We start from the raw sequence: 24,405 nt of genomic DNA, 5'->3' as shown, positions 1-24,405 counted from the left end.
AATGGGGCTACAAAGTGGAGTACACAACATGTGAGTGCAGAGAAAAGCAAACCACAGATCACTTACTACAATGCAGTCTGAGCCCTAGGTGGTTGACATCATTTGTATGAAACTATTCCATGTGTCCCAGTAGTTGCTCTTCTGCATCGTGCCCTCTGATTGGTATCACTAGGAGTCTCCCTTCTGAAAAGACCATGTGAGCTCATATAGGAAATAGGATTTCTATTGGCTTTAAAACAAGCCCTGGAATAAAGTTTTTAGTAGCTTCCATGTAGCAACCAAAATATCATCAAGTGCTCATGTAATCAAGCAGGCGTTCCTAAACAGTAGGCTGACAAACGATTACATGAACATTTGATGATGTTTTGGCTGCTACATGAAAGCAAGCTACTAAAAACTTTATTCCATGAGCCTGTGTTTGCTTCTGAAAGTCATTGTGTTTACACCATCGGAATAACCCCTATCTCCTGGCCCTCTCCACACAGCTGCTGTATGTTCCCAGGAATAAATGGTGGAGCAGAGATTCATGGCCCTTCCACACAGGCATATAACCGGGAATATCAAGGCAGATAATCCATAATATCTGCTTTGAACTGGATCATCTGAGTCCACACTGCCATATAATCCAGTTCAATGTGGTTTTTATACAGCTGTGTGGAAGGGGCCTCAGCCACTGAATGACTTAAGATAGTGCTCTTACTGACATGCTAGAGGTTTTTGGGTGGTAATATGAGAGCCAATATGCAGCAATATTGGCCTAGAACGAAACTAATGAACAGGTAGATATGAGCCATTAAGGTTTTTTTGCACGAGAAAACCAGCGCTGGGTCCTTGGGATGTCTAGTTTACCTGGGCCAAGTCCCCACTCACTGAAGTCTCCTTTCCCCCCTCTTTTTCTCCTTCCCCCTCCTTTCCTTCCTTTCTTCCTCCTTCCCTTCCTTTTTTTCTCCTTTCCTCCCACCTTTCCTTCCTTTCTTTTTTTTTTCCTTCCTAGCTTTTTTCCTTTTCTTCCACTCTGCCTGCCTTTCTTCCCCTTTTTCCTCTGGGAAGCCTGGCTTGTTAAAGGTACTTTGAAAAACTATGTCTTTCATGTATATAATTTGCCCTAAAGGCTCCATGTGTTTTCCTATGTATCCCTATTTTGCCTATATGTTGTGTTAACCTAATGTTTTATGCTCCTGGGATCCCCATTCCTTCCCTTGGAGGGAAACCTTGTTCCTGAACCCAAAGACGTCTTGCATCCCACACAATTGCATAGCCTGGGGAAAAGAAACCAAGCTGGGAATTTCCTCATCAATTTCCAGCTTCACCCATCTCTTGGACTTTATCTGGACATTGTAACACAATAGCTTACCCAGGCAGGGCAATCACTTCTCCCCGCCCTTGGGGACGAACCAATTTCACCACCTGCACCTTTGATGAACAGGATCTCTTGCATCAGAAGGAAATCAGCATGTCTACAGTCAAACCCATCCTCTGTCATTTTTGCATGATTGTATTAATATATGATGTTTTGTTTCTCTGGGGTCTGGAATCGCCAGCCAGCCCTATTAAGGGGCCATGCCATGTTAATCTCATAAGACAATAGCATTCCTGGGTAGGGCCAGAAAATGCCCTCAATCACTTTGTTATTTTTCCTGTTCAGTAAAGGGAACCCCATTCATCGACACTTAATCATCCCTTGTTCCCAGCCCACGCTGGCCAACCAAGCCCCACTCTGTGACTGGTCAGAATTAGAGGCTTGGCTCCAGCCTATGTATAAAAAGGGCTATGAAACTGTATTCTGTATGCTCTCTACTTTGTGAATGTATCACTAGCTAGCATCTTATCTGCAGATAATAAAATCTTCCTTGGCTGAAAATCACCTTCTCTCCTTGCTTGCTGGCTAATTTCAGTTGGGCCTAATTTGTTTGCTCACCATAGCAGGGACTCACTCAAAATGGGCAGCTCAGGTGAATTACTTGCCTGGGTTTCTGCCAACAGGCATCTCCCTGGTCTCACTACCAGGGGTTGCCTCCTAAAATGGGGCCAACAGGTTTGAGGTTGAAAGTAGCAGTTTTGAACTAGGTTTTTTCATTAGAGCGATTGCAGATGTTTACTACTCTGATCATGTCCTTTCTTCTGTTGGAAGCAAGAATTAAACATTATTGGTTGTGATATGCTTCACGTACATTGCTACAAGTATTGCATTTTATTGTTCATTTCTGTCTTTTTCAACCAACAGCAGAAAATCTTATATGAATTCTAAACAGCTGTTCCTCTTTGTTCCACTGTGTAGCAGTTAGTCTGGAATGGACAGAAAGGCAACTGTGCACTAGAGGAAGGTACTTAGGTGACTCTACCCAGCTGTACAGTCATATCGCAGTGACAATAGTTCTTGGTTGGAGAGATAAATCAGTTTATAGCTGTGTGCGGAAGCTCGGGCCATTCTTCAGTTTCTGAGCACAAATGGTATCCAACCATTCACTTTGAGCTACTGTGAAATGTTTCTTCCAGTCTCCTACAGTACCTGCAGGTCAGGAAAACAATCAAAGAAGGAAAAACTCCCATGAATGCAGTTCCTCATCCTTACCATTTTACCCCCCCCCCCCAACAAATTGGACTAGATGGCCCCTGAGATCCCTTCCAACTCTATGATTCTGTGATTGATATCTAATGTTTAATACATCATCAGGGGCTGCTCCTAGACCTCAGCTTGGGACCTGGAAACTACAGGGCTTGAAATTATCCTGAAATGGCAGCCATAACCAAGATTATTTTATGATATGAACCTTGATTGTTTTCTCTAAACTGAGAGTCATAGAAAACAATCCGGGGAAAGTTCTCAACAAATCAGATCCTTCTTCCTTGCATTTCTTCATGTAGCAAATATCCAGTTTCCAAATGTTTATAGTTGGGGAAGCCTCAGCTGGAGAAATTTCTCTTTTGGATGAGCCCAGACACCATTGCCACACTGTCACAGTTGTTTAACAGAAGACTTGAAAATGGCCCAGAATATTTGGGAATATTCACTTTATTTTTCACATTGAATACTAACCTGTTACAGGAAATCCTGGCTTATTTTAAATAAGCATGCTTCTACTTAACTCAGCAGACCAGTGAATTTCGTTTAGCAGTGCATTAGTCAAACTGAAGATTCTGGCTTGTTCGTACTTCATGAGCCAGAATCATAAACCAGTGCTTGTTTTTGGTTTGTGATACATGGCTCATTTGGGAATACAAAGCCAGGATCCCCGAGTCAGGTGACAGAAAAAGAACAAATGGTCTAACTGTTTCAAGGTGTGACTGCAATTAATCAGATCCCTACCTTTCCTCATGTAGGATGACACAGAGTGGTCCAGGATGGAGGAAGGCAGGGTGGTGAAATTAGTCATTTCATTTGCTTTCATGCTCTTAAATGCAGTGTGTTGCACAATCTGGCTCAGAACCAATTCTGAGAGTTCAAACCTCAAGAACTCAGCTACTTTCCGGATTTCTTGAGCTGGGTTCTAAGATGAAAGGAAAGAAGTTATGATAGGAATTGTGATGGATAAGGTTTTAGGCTTTTAAGTTTTAGACAGAACTAAAATCTAAAGAACCAAGACCAAGAACAAACCACGAGAGTAAAGTCAAAGATCCACCTAGAAGAAAAGTGTTCTTACCATACATCAAGGGAAGCTGATGAAGAAACAGCCTACAAACAATCTACAGACCCACTAAGAAAATCCAACAAATGCTACGTTCAGCAAAGGACAAGAGGGATCCTCTCACCTCTGCAGGAGTCTACCATATACCATGCAGCTGTTGACAAGTCTACATAGGGACCACCAAACACAACGTTGCCCAAACACAAATCAAGGAACATGAAAGGCATTGCAGACTAATTCAACCTGAGAAGTCAGACATAGCAGAGCATTTGATGAACCAACCTGGACACAGCATATTATTTGAGAACACAGAAATGCTGGAACACTCTAACAACCACCATGTCAGACTATACTTCTGGAGAGAATGCTTCTGGAACATGGCCATACAGCCCAGAAAACTCACAGCAACCCAGTGATTCTGGCCATAAACGCCTTCAACAACATATCTATCTACAATGCTATGGTGTGGTAATGGTATGGGAGTAGGTTCATAGTGGTGACATCATGAGTTACTCGAACCTTGAGGAGAGAGGGGTAAAATATTATTATTATTATTATTATTATTATTATTATTATTATTTTATTATGACACAGCAAACAAGACAGACATACTGGATTTTGTATCACAAAATCACAAGTCGAACACTTCCCAAGTGTCTAGGACTGTGTGATGTATTTTCGGATGATGCGTGCAGATCCCAGTAGGGTGGCCTTTTGCAGTTGGCAGATCGTGATTTTGTCAATGTCTATTGTTTCCAAAGGCCGGCTGAGATCTTTTGGCACGGCACCCAATGCGCTGATCACCACCGGGACCACCTGCACTGGTTTCTGCCAGAGTCTTTATTATTATTATTATTATTATTATTATTATTATTATTGTTATTGTTATTGTTATTATTATTATTATTATTACTACTATTATAATAATTATTATTAGTGCTACTACTATTACACTGAATGACACCAACCCTAATGAGACACTGGATGACACTAGCCCACTGTAGAGACAAACTTTGAGATTCTCCTTCATGGAAAGCACAATCCTGGTTTGTGTGTGTGTTTGTGTTTGTTGTTTCTTTGTGGGATGAAGAAGAGATGCTTACCTCTTTCATGTCTTCATAGAACAGGTACAGAATTGGATGGTGGTTTTTAGCTTCCCACCAACCACAAACATGGTCGAACCATGAGCCATACCAGCCTGCATTGAAAGACAAACTAGTAAGTGATTCATGGCAGTTTGAGCCACCTCAATTACTTTCCCAAAGTAACTTTTCCCAATTGGAAATAAAATAATAAAGTCATACGTCATTGTTTACTATATATTTATTTCCTTCTTCCCCTCTGAGATTAGACTGAGATGAGCATGGAGGGAGATGAAATGTTTGACTAAATCAACTCAACTCTACATTGTAGAAGACTATCTCTTGTTGGTAGGAGTCTACCTTCTGGGATGGCCTCAAGGCAACTATGTGAGAATTACAGATAGTTACGGTAACTAGAACAAATTAGAACAGTGTTCAGGTGAAGTGTTTTCTCTTTTTTTAATCACTCATCCTTCTCAGAAATGAAAACCAATTTATCAATTTAAATAAATCTCTCTCAAGTTCAGTCAAGCTGACATCCATCTTTATAGTATTTTGTTAACCCCAAGCTATCCACTGTGTTAGTAAAGAGATGAGCAAAGCTACCTATTTTACTAACCAATACATGGAATTTTTGCAAATATTCTGGTGAATGAATATTTTAAAATATTCTCATCAATTCCTAATCAGTAATCCATTCTCCCCAATCAGCAATGAACTGAAGGGAACAGAATCTGTATCCGCCCACCCTCTAAAACAGATATGTTTCTTTTTTTCTATTTCATCCCTCAACTTACACCTCCCAGCAATGAAATCCTCCAGAAAATTATTCCAGTCTCCAGGATTGGGAAGAAGTTTGTTCATGCGATGGAAGTTGAAGGTAGAGACAGCATTATCCTTGACATTCCTGGCCAAATAAATCATCTGTGGAAAACCAATAAAACCAAGGAAGACTAGGAATGGAGATTTCACCAAGCCCCTGGTGGCACAGTGGGTAAACCCTTGTGCTGGCAGGACTGATGACTTGAAGTTTGGGTTACTGACCTGAAGGTTGCTGGTTCAAATCCAACCCAGAGAGAGGACAAATGAGCTCCCTCTATGAGCTCCAGCTCTATGTGGGGACATGAGAGACGCATCCCACAAGGATGGTAAAAACATCAAAACATCTGGTCGTCCCCTGGGCAACATCCTTGCAGACAGCCAATTATCTCACACCAGGAACGACTTGCAGTTTCTCAAGTCACTCCTGACGTGAAAAAAAGCAACCTTCTGAGTGACTGAACTAAAACTCCCATCATCCACAGCCTGTCCACCTTATACAAGTGCAGCCTATGACACTTGGAGATAAATAGGTTAGGAAATGATTCTTACCTCCAACCCCTGCCCCTTACCTTAACAGTACTTTAGAGTGAATCCACATTGTACAATTATTTCAATTAGATACCACATTGTTTAACTATCATGGCTCAATCCTGTGGAATCTTGGGATCTGTGGTTAGCCATTTGTGGCTTTCTGTTAGTGAGCTCTAGTCAGTTCTCCAGGACTTCACTACTAGTGTTGCTGCAGATAATTCTACGTATTTTTCCAAACTAAAAGTCCCAGAATTCTACAAAACCTACAAATCCATACAGCTGTGGCATTTAAAGTGGTATCAGAGCGCTACAATAGTTCAGTATAAATTCTATCACAAAGGGATCTGATAAATGTAAGCTTAGTGACCTTTTAGTAAATCCCATTTCATGAGTCCCAGATAATTGTGTTGTCAGTACCTTTGAGGAAGGATATATGAAAGGCAATGGTGTGATGGTTTCAGTGCTGGACTAAGATTCTGGGAGATGAGAGTTCAAATCCCCACTCAACCACTGGGTGTCTTTGGGAAGTTACTATTATCTCAGCTTTAGAGGAAGTCAGTAGCAATCCTTTTATGAATAATTCTTGCCAAGAAAACTCTACAAGATGGCTATCATAAGTCAGACAATCTCATCACAAAGACAAAATTTCCCATCCTATGGCACTTTCAGGGACGAATCCCATCAGATGACATGGATTTATTTCTGGCGTGGCTCCGTCCCTGAACTGAGGTGAAAGTTTTGTAAGAGGGAGAAAGGAGAAAACTGGAGGCTTCCCATATTCTCATTGCAAAGAAGGGGGGAAGCCAGGCGGCAATGCTTCGCCCCATGGGATAGGTAAGGGGCGATGTGGGTTATGGGCAATGGATTCCCCATTCTGCCTGCCAGATTCACCACGATGCATGGTAAATCCCCCACACACACACTATCACTCACAATTTGACCTCAGTGTAATGAGGTCCAAAGTGGACTTCAAGATGCATAATAACAACCATTTGAAAGCTTTTATTCTTATATGACTAGTTCATTGGGAGGAGAGCTCGCGAAGTGTTGTTTTTGCATATTTTTAATGTTCCCCCCAACAATCCAGTAATAATATAATCCAATGTTTAGAGACATACATTTTATTTGTTTAATTATGTGTGATTTTTTTTGGAGCAGGAACCCGGTGCTACAAATGGGCCCCATCACCAGCTATGGGTTAAATTAAGGAAGTGAACCCACTAAGAAAATCCAACAAATGCTACGTTCAGCAAAGGACAAGAGGGATCTCCTCACCTCTTGCAGGAGTCTACCGTATACCATGCAGCTGTGGACAAATCTACATAGGGATCACCAAACGCAGCATTGCCCTAACCCCAATCAAGGAACGGGAAAGGCATGGCAGACTAACTCAACTCAAAGCACAGAACCCTCACAAAACTCACTCCAGTTTCCTCACCTTACAATTTTGCTTCCAGAAAGAAGGTGGCAGGAGCGGGGCCGGAAGGTGAGTTTTCAGCACCCTCGGGGAGGGCATTGCCTCTGCTTCATCAACACCTGAAACACTGGAGAGTTACATTCAGCCCCAGGTGTGGTAACCCTTCCCCCCACCCCCCTACTTTGTTCCTGGAAGCAGCCACTCTACTCACCTGATACAACAGGTTTGGGAAGGAACAGCTCTATGAACGGACTCCGTTCATAGATGGGGAGCTGATCGCATTTTTGTAGGTCACCTCCATGCAGAATTATATCTACAATTTCCTGGATCCAACTAGTTCCTGCCAAAGTAGGGGTGGAAAGAAAGAAATGCGAAGATTCCAGCAATCAGCTGATGATCTTATATATTTCTAGCATTATTGTTCTCCCCGCACAGCTGCATCAAGGCTCCTTATTTCTTCTGTATATTTACCAGATTTGGGGAAGGTGCAGATGAGGAGATCATCAGGTCGAGCTTGGAAAGCTGATATTTGATCCCACTTCTCTGTAGTTTGTCTGGGCAAGGGAACTCCTTCAGTTTTCACCAACCAGGATTCATCCCCAGGCAGTTCAGGATCCATCCCTGGGCAGTGCAGGCAACATAATATGATTGTGTTTGCTTGGTCTTCCCCGAGTAGCCTATGCCTCTGATCTACCTCCAGGTTTGTATGTCAATGAATACCAGGCATACCCACTTTCTAGTTTAGTTTGCCTCTTTCCAAATCTTTGGCCTTTCCTCTGCCTCTGCCTCTCCTATCTGTGCCTTTCCACACTGATTCTACTTTAACTGTCATTGCTGCATCCTATGGAATCCTAAAGTTTGTAGTTTAGCGTTGCACTAGAGCTCTCTGAAGATAATTCTAAGTACCACCTTATAAATGGCAAATCCTAGGATTCCATTTTCTGTTGATCATGTTGGTCTGATGATGTATCTGGAGCAAACATGGCACACATACCCAACATGGCCAACTTTGAATACTCGTGGCACATCTTTTGAGCCAAAAAAAAAAATACATTATATGAGCCGGTCTTATTTTCAGGGAAACAGGCTATTCTCCCCAGGGGGAGAAGAGCGATATATAAAATAAATAAATAAATAAATAAATAAATAAATATTTCTATCTATGTTTATTTTCCAAGATGACCCCCACTTCTAGAGAGCACTCCTGCCAATGAAGAATCTTGTTAGGGAATCCTCTTCTTCAGAAGAGGAAGGGGAGCAGGAAAGTGTTCATGGATCTGAGGGTGAGTTGGAATCTGAGGAGGAGACTTTGCAAGTACCCTCATTTCAGGAGAGGCGAAAGGAAACGGAGCAGAGACATCGTTCAGCTAGATTAGCTGCCAGAAATGCAGTGAGTAATTAGGAACTGCCCTAGCAGCTGTGAGGGGACTCTGGGCTATAAAGCCGAAGCAGGTGCAGCCAGTTCTTGCTGGTAACAAACTGACTCTAATGCCTTCGCTCCCCTGGTGCCTGCCTCGAGTCGGCATCTGGATTTATTGCTGTTTCTTTGTCAGAAGTAAGACTGCTATTTGATTTGGGAGTTTATCAGAGACTAAGAACTGTGCTTGCCCTATGACTTCCTTGCTACCTTTTGCATTATTCCACTGAGTGTGCTGTACTTTATGTTTTGCTGAAGTAAATCAGTTTTCATTTACTTACCACGTTGTTTTAAGGCTGTTCTTGAAAGACAAAACAGGACAAATCTAGACCAGACTTCTGAACCAGACTTGACCAAAATCTGGACCAGACTTGGCACACAGACCCTGTCAATGTGAGATTGACAGACCCCACAGGACCAACAGACAATACTGGAACGGTTTGGGACCCTGGATTTCGGGAGTTATAGTTCACCCATACCCAGAGAGCACCCTGAACCCAGCAAACAATGGATCTGGACCAAACCTGGCATGCACCCCTGCTCCAAACATGACCCACTCTGAATACTGGCAAGTTTTGTGAGGGATTGACCTACCATTTGGGGAGTTGTAGTTCACCCAAAATCAAAGCGCACTGTGAATCAAACTTGGCACACACAATCAAAGCACACTGGACCAAACTTGGCATGCAGAGCCAGCATCACCGGCTTTAAAAACTGTTGAGATTTGGAAGGGATTGATCCATGATTTTGGTTGGATTCATTACAACTACAACTCCTGATATTGTGGGCTAAGCTCCCTCCAAAGCTCACCAGTAACAAAGTTGGCTATGTTGAGTCTGTGTGCCAGGTTTGGTCCAGATGCATTGTCGGTTGGGTTCACAGTGTTTTCTTAGTGTAGGTGAACTATAGATCCCAGAATCCAAGGTGAATTGTCCCCAATCTCCTCCAGCATTTTCCTGTTACTCGTGGGGGTCTGTGTGCCAAGTTTGGTCCAGAGCCATTGTTGACGGAAGTTACAGGGAGGGGGGGCATCTTGGAAAACACATACGATAAAACAAAGATAAGATAAGATAGATGGATAGGTACATACATACAAACAAACTTTGATATAATAGAAGTTATAGAAGATATAGATAAGATATGGCGGGGGAGAGAGATAAGAAAAACAAATACTGTATTAAAGCGAGTACTGCACCTTACTTAAAATATGAGCCATCCCCTTCCCTGAGTGGAATGACAAAAGGCAACAGCTTAATTCATCCCAGGAGAATCTAAATGAAGTATTGATGATCTTTAGTTTCTGCCAAGTCACTACTTCTGGATTTTTTGGATGCCTGGATGGGGAAATGGCAACATCCAAGGAGAGATGATGGTTTTTTCACCCCTCCACTTAATAATCCTCAAATGAGCCAGCTGTCACTTTCACCCCAAAACTTGACTCAACTTAAACATGAGATTGACCTACACACAAATATATATGATACCGTACGTAGGAAAAATAAAATTTTCCACACATGAAAAATCGTAGAAACCTGAAACACACATTTCGAGAAATGTAGGGAAGGGGACATTCTTATTTTTATTTATACTCCATTTTTTACACCAGGTAGACCTTGGTGGCACAGCGGATTAAACCGCTGACCTGCTGAACTTGCTGACCAAAAGGTCTGTGGTTTGAATCCAGGGAGCGGGATGAACTCCCGCTGTTAGGCCCAGCTTCTGCCAAACTAGCAGTTCGAAAACATGCAAATGTGAGTAGAACAATAGGTACCACTCTGGCGGGAAGGTAACGGCGCTCCATGCAGTCATGCCAGCCACATAACCTTGGAGGTGCCTATGGGCAACGCTGGCTCTTCAGCTTAGAAATGGAGATGAGCCCCAAACCTCAGAGTCAGATACAACTAGACGTAATGTCAGGGGGAAACCTTTACCTTTGCCTTTATCTTATCTAAGCAAGACCCAAGGTTGCTCCCAACCTTAAAACCTAAAAAGAATTAAAAATGAAATAAAATTGATTCATGGAATCATTGGAAGAGACCACAAGGACCATCCAGACCTACACCCATGTTGCAATTATTACTAAAACAATTCAGTTAAAATCACAGAAAAACGAATAAACCTATTAAAACAATTCAAACACCATACCTGTTCTTAAAACCTTTCTGCTTTAAAAGCCCGCCTCAATATAAATGTTTTAGCCTGCTGCCAGAAGGACAGCTAAACACCTTTAGTTATCTTACTTGTTCTTCTTATGATGTGTCAGCTTCACTCTGCAATTTGGGTTTTTCCAGTAGTGAAACAAATGCAATTACTCACGAAAAAGCCCCATACCCTAGTAAATCATTGTGTTGAGCAATGAAGTTCCACGCTAGGGAGTGACTTAACAAAAAATTGCAAAAGCCAAACATATGACTTCTTTTTTCAAAGGGAAACTTGAAGCTTAGGTAAATGTAAAGGTTTTTCCCCTGACATTAAGTCTAGCCGTGTCCGACTCTGGGGGTTGGTGCTCATCTATTTCTAAGCTGAAGAGCTGGTGTTGTCAGTAGACACCTCCAAGGTCATGTGGCTGGCATGACTGTATGGAGCGTCATTACCTTCCCGCTGGAGCGGTACCTATTGATCTACTCATATTTGCATGTTTTCGAACTGCTAGGTTGACAGAAGCTGGGGCTAACAGCGAGAGAAAGAAAAGCGTTATTTGGCATCATTAATTATCATCATGTACGCTGGAACTCAATCGACAGACCCAGTTTTTTGAACTGAACACGCGTACCTGTATTTTATAATGTGTTTTATGAATACTGATGTAAGTTAATAATAATTTTTAACTGATTTATATTGCACTGTATAATTTTTATATGTGCGTTTTATTGTAAGCCGCCCTGAGTCCCCTGTTGAGTGAGAAGGGCGGGATATAAATATTGTAATAAATAAAAATAATAATAAATAAATAAAAGGAAGGAAAACTGCCATTTCTAGATGTTCTGGTCATCCGCAAACCCAATCAACAATTGGGCCACACAGTTTACAGAAAACCTACACACACAGATAGATACCTTCATAAAAACTCCAACCATCACCCAAGTCAAAAAAGACGCACAATCAAAGCCCTGACAGACCATGTACAAAGAATCTGCGAACCTCACCTCCTCCAAGGTGAACTAAACCACCTAAACTGGGCTCTACAGGCCAATGGATACTCCACCACAGACATCAGAAGAGCTGCAAGGCCAAGAACAAACCATGAGAGTCAAGACAAAGATCCACCCAGAGGAAAGGTGTTCTTACCATACATCAAGGGAACCACTGACTGCATAGGCAAACTGATGAAGAAGCACAACCTACAAACTATCTACAGACCCACAAAGAAAATCCAACAAATGCTACAGTCAGCGAAGGACAAGAGGGATCCTCTCTCCTCTGCAGGAGTCTACCGGATACCATGCAGCTGTGGGCAAGTATACATAGGGACCACCAAATGCAGCTCACAAACAAGAGTCAAAGAACATGAAAGGCACTGCAGACTAATTCAACCAAAGAAATCAGCCATAGCAGAGCACTTGATGAACCAGCCTGGACACAGGATATTATTTGAGAACACAGAAATGCTGGACCACTCTAACAACCACCATGTCAGACTACACAGAGAAGCCATTGAAATCCACAAGCATGTGGACAACTTCAACAGAAAGGAAGAAACCATGAAAATGAACAAAATCTGGCTACCAGTTCTTAAAAAAACCTCTAAAATCAAAACAGTAGATGGAAACCAACACTCTGAGGGCAGAGGGCAGCTAATGACTGAACAAAGGATGCCCCCAGGCAAGAGATAAAACCTTTCCAATGCTAATTAAGGTGATTAACTGAAACATTAATGCTGGCTTCCCAGTGACAAAGGACTCTTGCCACACCCTGGACTCTCCACAGATATATATTCTTTCCTTTCCTTACCTAGTTTCTCCATACCTCACAACCTCTGAGGATGCCTGCCATAGATGTGGGCTAAACGTCAGGAGAGAATACTTCTGGAACATGGCCACACAGCCCAAAAGACATGTGATCCCGGCCATGAAAGCCTTCGACAACCCACTGTGACGTTATTGCATGAATTACAATAAAGTCTTTACTGGGACCGATAGTTAAGGTTATTTTTCTTTCTTTCTAATTATTACAAGGAAACAGACACCTTTTATCATTAACAAACAATAATGCAAAGATTTGTTGATATTTTAAAACATTTTATTGAGAAAAAAATATGTATGAATGAATACATTTTATCTTAGGTTTTGCATTCATGTATGATCTCCAGAATAGCTTCCAAGCATCACAACATTCAAGAACATGATACTTGGAACAATTCAACCGAACACATGAAAATGAACGATCACTGCCCAACAATCTGCAAATGTCTTCCTGCATTCCCAGTTATACTGCGTCTCTTTTGCAAAGTCAAATTCCAATCTAAACATTCCATATCCAGTCTGGACTAGATTTTATTCAATTTAGGAGCAGAGTTCCTCCGTGGCTAAAATGACTGCCTTAATCATACTTCTTAGCCATCATCTCACATTGTCCATGGCATTACTTTTGTACTCCCTTTCCATTGATAGGCATTCCCTTGCAATTCCTTAAGAAAAACTAAAAGACTGATCTGATCAAAGTTTTCATGGAGCACATATTCTCTCACAAACAGAATTTTATGAAGGGCTTTGATTGCACCTCTTCCATTTGAAAGAGCCTAGATCTGACCCCAAATGGGAACATAGATATATGGTACATCTAGATCAGGCATGGGCAAACTTTGGCCCTCCAGGTGTTTTGGACTTCAACTCTCATAATTTCTGGTCTCAGGGCCTTTCCTTTCCCCCCTCAGCCGCTTAAGCGGCTGAGGGGAGAAAGGAAGGGCCCTGAGACCAGAAATTATGAGAGTTGAAGTCCAAAACACCTGGAGGGCCAAAGTTTGCCCATGTCTGATCTAGATAGATGTGTATTCGTGATATAAAACCTCAGTCTCATTATGGGACAATGGAATAGGACTTCCCAGAAGAGAGGCTGAGCATGCACACACACACACACACACATACACATACACACACACACACAAACATCTTGCTTGTAGATTCAGGTCTTATTTTGTTTTTTAAAAGTCTATGGACATTTTAGGGAAAGTCCTTCTGAGGCCCCTTCTACGCTTCCATATTATCGAGATTATCAAAGCAGATAATCCACATATTATATGAGGCTCCATCTTCACTGTCATATAAAATTCTCTGCGTTGAACTAGGTTATGTGGCCGTATAGACTCAAATAATCCAGTTCAAAGCAGATAATCTGGATTTTATATAGCAATGGAGATGGGGCCTGAGATGCTCAAAGCTGGGTGCGGAAGATCAAGCCACTGCTCCGTAGTTTCTCTGCAAAAGCATCATCGAGACGTTCACTCTGAGCCACAGTGAAATGCTTCTTCCAGTCCCCTACAGTGCCTGAAGAAAGAGAAAACTGTTGTTATTGTTGTTGTTGTTTGTATCCAAAGTGGCTCACAATAAAAACAATACAATACCATTAAACCTAAAAATATACAAACATTACTATAGAATTAAACATTAACAGTATTAAAAAAATAAACAGAATCAATTAAAAATCTTTTCATAGCTGAATGAAAAGAACCCACAAAAATAAAAATTTCAGGGATCTCAATTCCCTGTGCTCCTTTCTTGCTCCTTTAATATAATAATAATAATAATTTTATTTTTATACCTCGCCCCATCTCCCTGAAGGGACTCGGGGCGGCTTACATGGGGCCTAGCCCGGTAAAACAATCAATATCAATAACACGACTATAAAACAATTATACCAGTAAAACATCAATAGCAATAAAACAATCGTTAAAATCAGCAAGAAGCATACAAAAAAAAACATACAATATTAAAACAGGAGACTAATTCATAAAATCCAGAACAGAATGTGCCGGTAGAAATGGACAATAAAGTGCAGAATAGCATTGGCAACATCTCAGAAAAGGGGGCTATTATAAAATGGGCAGATGGATCAGTCCAACATTAAATTAGGTGTCAAAGGCCTTTTGAAAGAGCCAGGTTTTTAAACCTTTCCATAGGCTTCAAATTTTCTATCTTGAAAATGGAAGATTTGTTTTTGTGAGTTAATCTGTAGAAATCAGCTGTCTGAAACACATCAGTATAAACCTTTTGCAACAGGGAAGTTAGCCTTATTTTCTATTACAATCTATAGGTATGATATGTGTGCTGTTAAAAGGATTTTAGTAGTGTGCATTTTGGCTGAAAGTAGGTTTTCCAGTTTTCTGAACTCTGTTCCTTAACAGATTTCGACTGCCACCTAATGGATCAGACAGAGAACATCCCTTGCGTGTACATCCCTAATCTGTAATTCGCAGCACACCACCTTAGCATACATCCACACTGTAGAATTAATGCAGTTTGCCACCACTTTAACTGCCATGGCTCAATACTATGGAATCCTAGGATTTATAGTCTAATGAAGTACAGGCACTCTTTGGCAGAGAATTCTAAGGCCCCTGTAAAACTACAATTCCCAGAAATCTGTAGTATTGAGCCATGACAGTTAAAGTGGAGTCAAACTACATTTATTCTACAGTGTAGATGTACCCTTATTCCCCCTTCAGTGGTGTTCTAAACTTGACTGCCTCTGTTTTGTTTACTTAGAAGGCTTTCCTCCCACTACCCTGTTTCCCCAAAAATAAGACATCCCTTGAAAATAAGACCCAGTAGAGTTTTTGCTGAATTGCTAAATATAAGGCCTCCTCCAAAAGTAAGACCTGGCAAAGTTTTTGTTTGGAAGCATGCCCGCCGAACAGAACACCAGAGCATGCAGGATTGGTAAATGTAAGTACCATAGATCGTTGTACATGGAAATAGTGGTAGTAACAAGAAATTCTTGATAGGATGCACAGTTTGTCTGGTTATGTTTGTTTGTGATGACAACTATTGTACAGTATATAATAAATGTTCATTTTTTTGTTCAACAATATATGTGAATCCTTCTTCATGGAAAAATAAGGCATCCCCTGAAAATAAGACCTAGAACATCTTTGGGAGCAAAAATTAATATAAGACACTGTCTTATTTTTGGGGAAACATGGTAGCTGTAAATACAAGTTGGCTTTTGCTTCTGTCCTCACCTTTTCTCATGAAGGGCGATACAGTTTGGTTCATGATGAAATCAGGCAGGGTGCTATAATTTGCCATTGGGTTTCCTTTCATGATCTCAAATGATGTGTGCTGAACAATCTGGCTCAGAAGTGAATCTGACAGCTGGGTACCAAGGAACTTGGCTACTTTCTGTATTTCCCGCGATGGATCCTAGGTAGGCAGATATGAAGGTTATTCTGGTTATTTCTGTATTTCTTGCTTACCTGAGACCCTATGGTCAGAGGATGAAGCACACTTGTTTTCTCTTGCCCAAGATGACAGGGTAGGAAACAAAGAATATGAATTGAAAGTATTTTGAGTTGATCTACAATGTAAAATTAATGCAGTCTGACACCCCTTTAACTGCTTTGGCTCAATGCTATGGAATTATACAATTGAGTGTCAGTATCTCCAATCCTTGACATCTCTGGTTGGCTGACAAGGAACAGATGCCAGCCATAAAGCAGGCCGGCCATAAAACATCAATTACCCTCTGGTATGTGGGAGCCCCTATATATGTGGGCCAAAAGAAGGTTCTGGCATTCGGTACATTGAGTTTTCCAAGATCTTCAGCCTTCTCTGCCAAAGAGTGCTAGTGGTTCGCTGAACTATGAATCCCAGGATTCAATAACATTGAGCCATGCAAGTGAAGTAGCAACCTTGGGGAAGTCACACTCTCCCATCCTTAAGGGAAAACAAACAAAAACCAATTCTGAACAAATATTGCTAGGAAAACCTTGGGATAGGTTGCCTTGCAGTCGCCATAAGGCAGAAATGGCTAGAAACACATAATAACAACAAACTGGGATCCCAATAATTTGGATTTCCCCCCATTCTCCATTTATAGACCTGTGTGTCATGTGTGTGTCTGTACAGAAAGTGTCATACCTCTTTTATGTCTTCATAAAAAAGATACAGAATGGGGTAGCGGTCTTTGGCTTCCCACCAACCACAAACGTGGTCAACCCAAGATCCCCAGGCAACTGCGGGAAGGAATAAAAAGAGGGAATGAGACATAGTAATCTGGTTTGCATATATTCCCCTGACTCTATCCATCCTATCTTAAAAATAGACTAAAAGTGGTGGAGATTCAAGGAACACAATAATGTACTTTGCAAGTTCAATGTTGCCCTCTCTTACATGGGCTTTTGTTGATCTGTCCCATATTTGGTGTCTTTCTCTAACCAAATGCTTTTAAGGTGTGGACTATAATTCCTATCAATCTAGCAAACATAATGGAAGTTGTAGAGCAACATTTCTAGAGGGTGAGCAGGCTGGCCAGGCAGGGACAACTGAGCTAAATGTTGTCCAAAATGGTTAGGGATTGACCACAAAAGCCCTCCTTCCCCAGATTAAATGGGGTGTTCTCTCTTCTGTCTCTTGTTGCTCCTATTTTCCAATTTTTCCTGTGTATTAAAAAAGGTTGAAGGTTTTATGCATATTCATAGTTACTGCCCCCTCTAAAGTGTATTGAGGACAAAAAAGCTAATTTTGCATGGAAAAATGAGACTGTAATTTTATTACGATATAATATTTGGATGGGAGATCTCCAACAAATACAAAGTGTTATAGGAAAGAACTGGGAAAACTACTTTGGAGTATTCGTAGCCTTAAAAATCCTATGGAATTCATAGTGACACTATAAGTTGACATGCGACTTGAACAGATACATGCACTATGTATGAGTGTATCTACACTGTAGAATAAACCATGGCTCAATGCTATGGAATCATGGGAGTTGTAGTTTTATCTGGTCTTTAGCCTTCTCTGCCAAAGAATGCTGTGCCTCACCAAACTACAAATCTCAAGATTCTATTGCATTGCACCATGGCAGTTAAAGTGGTCATCCTATAATAGTTGCACATTTCTTATTTGGAGCCATTTAGCGATTGATATCAAAAGAAAAGGAGCCTATGGTGGCACAACGGATTAAACTGCTAAACTGCTAAACTTGCTGACCAAAAGGTTGGTGGTTCAAATCCGGGGAGCGGGGTGAGCTCCCGCTGTTAGCCCCAGCTTCTGCCAACCTAGCAGTTCGAAAACATGCAAATGTGAGTAGATCAATAGCTACTGCTCTGGCAGGAAGGTAACGGCTCTCCATGCAGTCATGCCAACCACATGACTTTGGAGACGTCTATGGATAATGCCGGCTCTTCAGCTTAGAAATGGAGATGAGCACCAACCCTGCAGAGTCGGACACAACTAGACTTAATGTCAGGGGGAAACCTTTATTTTTATCCTTATCAGAAGAAAATGGTTAAATGAAAATTTTGATCCTGTCACAATGATCTAGTTTGCTAGATTGTTGATTCTTTATCTTTTACAGCATTTGTGAAATTGTTCACTTTTACAGAAATGCAGCTGTTTGTGGATTTTATAGTAAAGATACTACTATACTAAAATGACATGAAGCTTTTTTCTAGCCTGTATTCACCCTTTCCAGTGATGAAATTCTCCAGGAACTCCTCCCAGGTGCCTGGCTCTGGCATCCCCTTGTTCATCCGGTGAAAGTGGAAGTAGGAGACAGCACAGTCCTTAGGATTCCTGGCCACGTAAATCATCTGTAGAAAGGGCAGAGAATTCAAGAGTCACAAGCCAAAACTTTCAGTCCTTTCAGGCAATCCCAGAGTTATAAGCATCCGATTTGCAGATGGCTCATAGTTAAGAAAGGGGAGGGAAATTCACTCCTGGATGAGTTATTATGGGGAAAAGGTGTCTCCACTGAAGCTTTACCACCAGTCCTTGTTTCCCCAACAAGCCAAATTGTAAGTCAGATCAAGTGCATTTTGCAAGTGTAACTGCAGCCATATATGACTGCAGTTACCGTACATATTTGAGTATGAGCCAGCCCAAATATAAGCCGAGGCACCTAATTTTACCACAAAAAAACTGGGAAAACTTATTGACTCAAGTATAAGATGAGGGTGGGAAATGCAGCAGCTGCTGGTAAATTTCAAAAACAAAAATAGATACCAATAAAATTACATTAATTGAGGCATCTGTAGGTTAAATGTTTTTGAATATTTACATAAAACTGTAATTTAAGATAATAATAAGACATTAATAAAAAAATTTCATGTCACAGGTGACGAGAAATTCCAAGTCACCCTTGGTGTGAGAGAATTGGCCATCTACAAGGATGTTGCCCAGGGGACTCCCAGATGTTTGATATTTTACCATCCTTGTGGGAGGCTTCTCTCATGTCCCCACATGGAGCTGGAGATGACAGAGGGAACTCATCCGTGCTCTCCCCTGGTTGAATTCGAACTGGCAACCTTCAGGTCAGCAACCCAGCCTTCAAGTCAGCAGTCCTGCGGACACAAGGATTCAACCCACTGCTCCACCGGGGGCTCATTTAATAAGACAAGACTGTCCAACTCTGATTACCTATATAGTCGAGTATAAGCCAGCCCGAATATAAGCCGACCAGGATCCGCACTCGAGTATAAGCTGAGGGGGGCTTTTTCAGCCCTAAAAATGGGCTGAAAAACTTGGCTTATACTCGAGTATATACGTACACTTGCAAAATGTACCTGATTCGACTTACAAATTCAACTTAAGACAAACCTACAGAACATTTCTCGTTTGTAACTTGGAAACTGCCTGTAGTTTGTGTTACGGGTTTGTTGAAAAACAAACTGCGTGCAGTCCTGTCCAGACTTATCCAGCCCTTTGTTGTATCCACAATGAGCAAAAGAAAACAAGCCAGGAAAATGGAAGAAAAATCAAAAATTTACTCTTAAGTAGCAGAGTAAATAAAACACAATAAAACTTCCACTAACAAAACTCACATAACGTTCCTTGCATTAAACTCATGCATCTTCATATTAGGCTCTCAGCAGGTCCCCAAAAGACATTGCAAACATTTCCCAAAGTTATACCCCATTCAGGGAGTGGTTCAAGCTTGTTAGCCTTGATTGTTCTAATTACTCATCTATGAGTTGTAATTGCTCAGGTGTTTTTGCCTTAACACACACATACACAAGTAGTGATCCCACAGAAAACTTAGTCAAATACATGCATATACAGTAATAGTTTGTTCAACCCTTCAGAATTTCTCCTAGCTCCTATTTCCACCAATGTCCTCAAGGAAATTCTGTATCCTGCCCTGCCTAAGAATTTCCAAACTGACCTCAGCAAGTCAGCATTTTCTTCTTGATATGATCAAGGAAAACCTCTTCTTATGTTTCAGAATTTGCAGGCTTGAGCCAGGAAACCGAAATAGCTCCAGAGACTAAACATTGGCTCAAATTAAGCCTTGCCTGCTCATGATCAGTTTCCCCCCAGCAGTCCTCCTGACCTTGCAATTCTGCTCCCAGAAGGAAGGCGGCAAAAGCTTAGCTTGGAGGTGAGTTTTGATTGCACGCGGAGAAGACATCACCTCTGCTGCATCTATGCCTGCAACACCAGAGAGGGACATTCAATTAGCAATGTAAGGATAGAGCAAAATATGTTCTTTATGTATTTCAGCACATATTGTCCCCTATATCATCTGAAAAACACTGCTTCGGGATACTTTTTTAATGTTGGAAGAAAATGTAGTATGAAAAATGGAATGCATTTTTTCAAAAGGTGCACTCATATGAAGCCATGTACTATATACAAAAGGGTGCCTCCTCATCCTTTTAAACAGCATTTCATTTATTGTGTTCTCTTACAATAAAAAACCCAAATATTTTCTAGTAGCATGGAGTCCATACATTTGAAGGCAACAGGACTCACACAGCAACAGGTTCTACTGAGAGAAGGCAATGTGGCATCACAAGAACACCACCCTTTCTGAACAGGGAAATCATCATAATGATATCATCTACCTCTCCTTACAGCTCAAGGTGGAGTACAACAAGGGTAAAACAGAGAAATAAGACACAAGATTATTGAAATACATATAACAGGATACACATAGTTAAAATGCAGGTTAAAATTCATTAGTAAAATGCAAGTTAAAATTTACTGGTCCCTGAAACAGCACTTTTCACTCACCATTGACTAAGGGTGGTGGAAGAAACAAGTCTATGAAGGGAAACCTCTCATAGACAGGGGCCCGAGCACATTTTTGGGAGTCACCTCTGTGCAGAATCATGTCTACAATTTCCTCCATCCAGGTGGTCCCTATTAGAAAAGTGAGAGATTCCATAATCTATTTGGCAACCCTCATTCTCCCAAGCTTCATACCACACATCCATGTCCATTCCTATCTCCCCACTGCCATACCAGTACATTTCCTTTGTCCTTTCTGCTCCCCATTTACCTGCTTTGGGATATGTGGAAATGAGGAGGTCATCGGGCCGGGCTTTGAACGCCCAAAGAGTATCCCAGTTCTTTGCTGTATCATCAATTGTAGAGACTCCTTCAACATCCACCAGTGTTGCACGTTTCATTAAATTTGGGTCCATCATCTGGAAGGGAAGCAAAAGGGATAGCACGAGACAACTGGGATCTGCAAGAAAATGTATATCTATATATGTATTTATCTATCAGCTATTACTCATGACAGTTTGTTTGTCTTCCTAGTGTAGGTGGGTCCATAAGTGACTGTACAGACCTATTTGGATCCGCATGATCTTTTGTAGTGAGGAAATAGATTTCCAGGTGGAAGGCAATCACAACAAGGGTTTGCTTGACATACCTTCCTCTCAGTGCATTTCTCCCTTTCGTCCACTATTTGTGCCTCTTCAAAACCCATAGCACTATTGGTAACAGCTGACTTCCAGTTAGAGCACTCAAGGGCCAGGGCATCACAGTTCTCTGTGTTTATTCCACATTTTTAAGGTTTGCTTTAAGCCCATTTTTACATCTCTTTTGCTGTCCACTGACATTCCAATTTTTGTGTTGTCGAAGGCTTTCATGGCCAGGATCACAGGGTTGTTGTGTGTCTTTCGGGCTGTGTGGCCATGTTCCAGAAGCATTCTCTCCTGACGTTTCGCCCACATCTATGGCAGGCATCCTCAGAGGTTGTGAGGATGCCTGCCATAGATGTGGGCGAAACGTCAGGAGAGAATGCTTCTGGAACATGGCCACACAGCCCGAAAGACACACAACAATTCCAATTTTTGTTTTTAAGTTGAGAGTACAGTAACTGCTTTGGGAGATGGTGATCGGGCATTTGGACAACGTGGCCAGCCAGCGAAGTTAATAATGGAGGATCATTGCGTCAATGCTGTTAGTCTTTGCTTCTTCCTGAATGGTGATGTTTGTCCACCTGTCTTTCCAAGAGATTTGCAGGATTTCTCAGAGGCAACACTGATGGAATCTTTCCAGAAGTCCAGAATGAGGTTTCATCTTTCATGGGCATACACAATAGAGTCGGAAGGACAATAGCCTTATAAACAAGTATCTTGGTTTCCCTGCGAATGTCCTGATCCTAAAACACTCCCTGGGAAACAGTGATTCTCCAGATGTTATTGGGATTTCAACATACCTTTGATCCATCAGAACACAAGTAAAATATAATCTACCCACCTGTCAGCGTTACTTCTCTCCTGACTTGTGACTGTGTTTTTTCTTCTTCTGTTCCTTGGCTGTCTCTTGCTTTCTGAGGTTTCTGCTCTGCCCAAGTACTGTAAATCCTTGGAAGTGTCTGTAGTTTTTAATACAGTAAGGTAGGGCGTGTTACTGGACGAACTTCTTGCAAGCTAGCACTAGGCTCTCTGCCAGCTAATATATCCCAAGAAACTTCTTCAGGAATTTCCTAATGGCATGAGAATCTAAATGCCTCTGTCTATGCTTGCAGTATAGATATATAGCATATTATCTGCCACCATAAAAATAGTTTTAGGCTCTGATTTGAATCCTCCAGACAGAAAGGAAAGATTCTTAGGATGGTAATATGTATAATTCACAGCCTGGAAATGTATTACTTTTAAAAACTTATCTCCCCATATCGTAGAGTTGTAACACCCCAAATAATTTCTTGAAACTTTGGCATTATTTCACTTATTTCAAAATATGACAAGCCAACTGTGTTGCATTTGTCGACACCTTTGTTTATTTTGCTGCACGAGGCCCTAGACTGTTGGCTAAGTCTTACCCTGGTGCCACTGCCAGTAGTCAAACTCAAAATCCATCATAGACAACATATAGCATTTAAGCAGTTGCTACCATGAATAAAAAGTGCCAAAGACCAGGTGTATTGTTTAGAGTAACATGGGGAAAATAATAATATACATACGATGTCATATACATACAACCAGGTGAAAAAGATTAGACTGCTTGAAAGAAATCCAGTACATTTTACTTCACTTGAAACATGTCTAGTTTATCTGGTTATCACTAGGTTATGATGTGTGAACATGTTCTTGCTATTATTGATTTATGTCAATTCTGTATGTATTTACAGAAGGTTTTTCATACCTTATTTTCTTTGGGTGTTAGTTTTCTGCATAAAGAGAATTCTTACTTTGCATGCTTCAGATCAGAACAATTGACAGCCATACCTAAATGGGTTGTTATTTCTATTGGTTTGCTGTTGTAGCTGCTAGTGTTTATTTCTTTTGGTCTATTTCTGTCTTTGTCACCTCGGTTTTGTGGGGGAAAACAAAATAAATTGGACTTACCTTGAAGTGTGTCTGTAGTTGGGCAGGAACTACAGCAAATAGTTAACTCCTCTTCTGGAAGGAGGCAGGGCCAGTGGAGGAAATTTTATATCATTCCCAGAGAAGTAAAAGCTCTTTGCAGAGAAAAACAACCTTCCAATTCAAGAATCAGGCTCCGGCATAGAATTTCACTATGAAAAAAAATCTTAAGGAACAGGGAAAGAGGAAATAAAGGGGACAAAGACAGTGCAACGTGCTGGATTGCACAGATAGGATATTAAAACCTCCCTCCTCAATCTAGCTGTTCTGTTTAAGAGCGGGTGAGTCTCTCAGCTCCAGTCTCTCCTGACCCCCAAACCATTTCACAATAACCTCCTCTTTCTCATCCACAGTGGAGAAGAGGTCATAGAGCAACATTCTCAAGGGGATGGTGAAATAAATTCGTTGAAATCCTGGCTGCAAAAAACCCTCAGCTGAGGGATGTTTTAGCAGTCTCTTGAAACAGTAAATATCTAACCTGTTCAACTGCTCTACTGAAAACTCTAAGTGACATGTTGGTGACCATGACAAGCAGCTTTTCCATGACATGAACAAACTGTTATAATCTTTGCTGGGAAGGACTCCTGGTTGTGATGTTCATGGTTTGGAGAGTCCATAGGCATATCTCAACTTGTTAAAGCACATTATGTGGGGGAAAGAAGGTGTTCCTAAATGTCTTATGTGGTGGACACAGTCACAATATGTGAGGGGAAGTCATAGGGAGGAGGGAGCAAGCTTGTTTTCTGCTG

The 24,405-nt window shown here is 41.2% G+C and overlaps 2 protein-coding genes across 3 annotated transcripts; both read right to left on the bottom strand.

Moving 5' to 3' along the window:
- Positions 1-2,168: 2,168 nt before the first annotated feature.
- LOC100566183 (sulfotransferase 1C2) lies at positions 2,169-11,216 on the bottom strand. Of its 2 annotated transcripts, XM_003225247.4 has the most exons (8): positions 11,041-11,216; positions 7,950-8,099; positions 7,690-7,818; positions 7,500-7,597; positions 5,506-5,632; positions 4,730-4,824; positions 3,308-3,488; positions 2,169-2,509 (listed from the first exon to the last, which is right to left on the bottom strand). In XM_003225247.4, exons 2-8 carry the CDS (start codon positions 8,095-8,097, stop codon positions 2,400-2,402), a joined length of 888 nt encoding a protein of 295 aa, XP_003225295.1. In that variant the 5' UTR covers positions 8,098-8,099; positions 11,041-11,216; the 3' UTR covers positions 2,169-2,399. The 2 variants fall into 2 exon arrangements, with proteins under 2 accessions (XP_003225295.1, XP_016851663.1); XM_016996174.2 differs by lacking the exon at positions 11,041-11,216 and having other exon boundaries at positions 7,950-8,502.
- A 1,896-nt stretch (positions 11,217-13,112) lies between these two features.
- LOC100565982 (sulfotransferase 1C1) lies at positions 13,113-23,993 on the bottom strand. Its single transcript, XM_008117524.3, has 9 exons — positions 23,639-23,993; positions 22,545-22,662; positions 21,334-21,481; positions 21,066-21,194; positions 20,383-20,480; positions 18,517-18,643; positions 16,971-17,065; positions 16,073-16,253; positions 13,113-14,378 (listed from the first exon to the last, which is right to left on the bottom strand). Exons 3-9 carry the CDS (start codon positions 21,479-21,481, stop codon positions 14,266-14,268), a joined length of 891 nt encoding a protein of 296 aa, XP_008115731.2. The 5' UTR covers positions 22,545-22,662; positions 23,639-23,993; the 3' UTR covers positions 13,113-14,265.
- Positions 23,994-24,405: the final 412 nt, after the last annotated feature.

The sequence above is a fragment of the Anolis carolinensis genome, chromosome 6 (assembly GCF_035594765.1).
Source record: "Anolis carolinensis isolate JA03-04 chromosome 6, rAnoCar3.1.pri, whole genome shotgun sequence".
Taxonomy (NCBI): domain Eukaryota; kingdom Metazoa; phylum Chordata; class Lepidosauria; order Squamata; family Dactyloidae; genus Anolis; species Anolis carolinensis.
The sequence above is the reverse complement of the archived record's forward strand: the minus strand, read 5'-3'. Positions and strand labels throughout refer to the sequence as shown.

Coding starts and splice junctions, on each gene's coding strand:
- LOC100566183 (XM_003225247.4), bottom strand. CDS start 8,097: ATGGATCCTGAACTGCCTGGGGATGAATCCTGGTTGGTGAAAACTGAA. Junction 3,489..4,729: donor TCTATGAAGACATGAAAGAG/GTAAGCATCTCT, acceptor CTTTCATCTTAG/AACCCAGCTCAAGAAATCCG. Junction 2,510..3,307: donor GTCATCCTACATGAGGAAAG/GTAGGGATCTGA, acceptor CCTGACCTGCAG/GTACTGTAGGAGACTGGAAG.
- LOC100565982 (XM_008117524.3), bottom strand. CDS start 21,481: ATGATGGACCCAAATTTAATGAAACGTGCAACACTGGTGGATGTTGAA. Junction 20,481..21,065: donor TCCACCACCCTTAGTCAATG/GTGAGTGAAAAG, acceptor CTGGTGTTGCAG/GCATAGATGCAGCAGAGGTG. Junction 18,644..20,382: donor TCTGGGAGCAGAATTGCAAG/GTCAGGAGGACT, acceptor CCCTTTCTACAG/ATGATTTACGTGGCCAGGAA.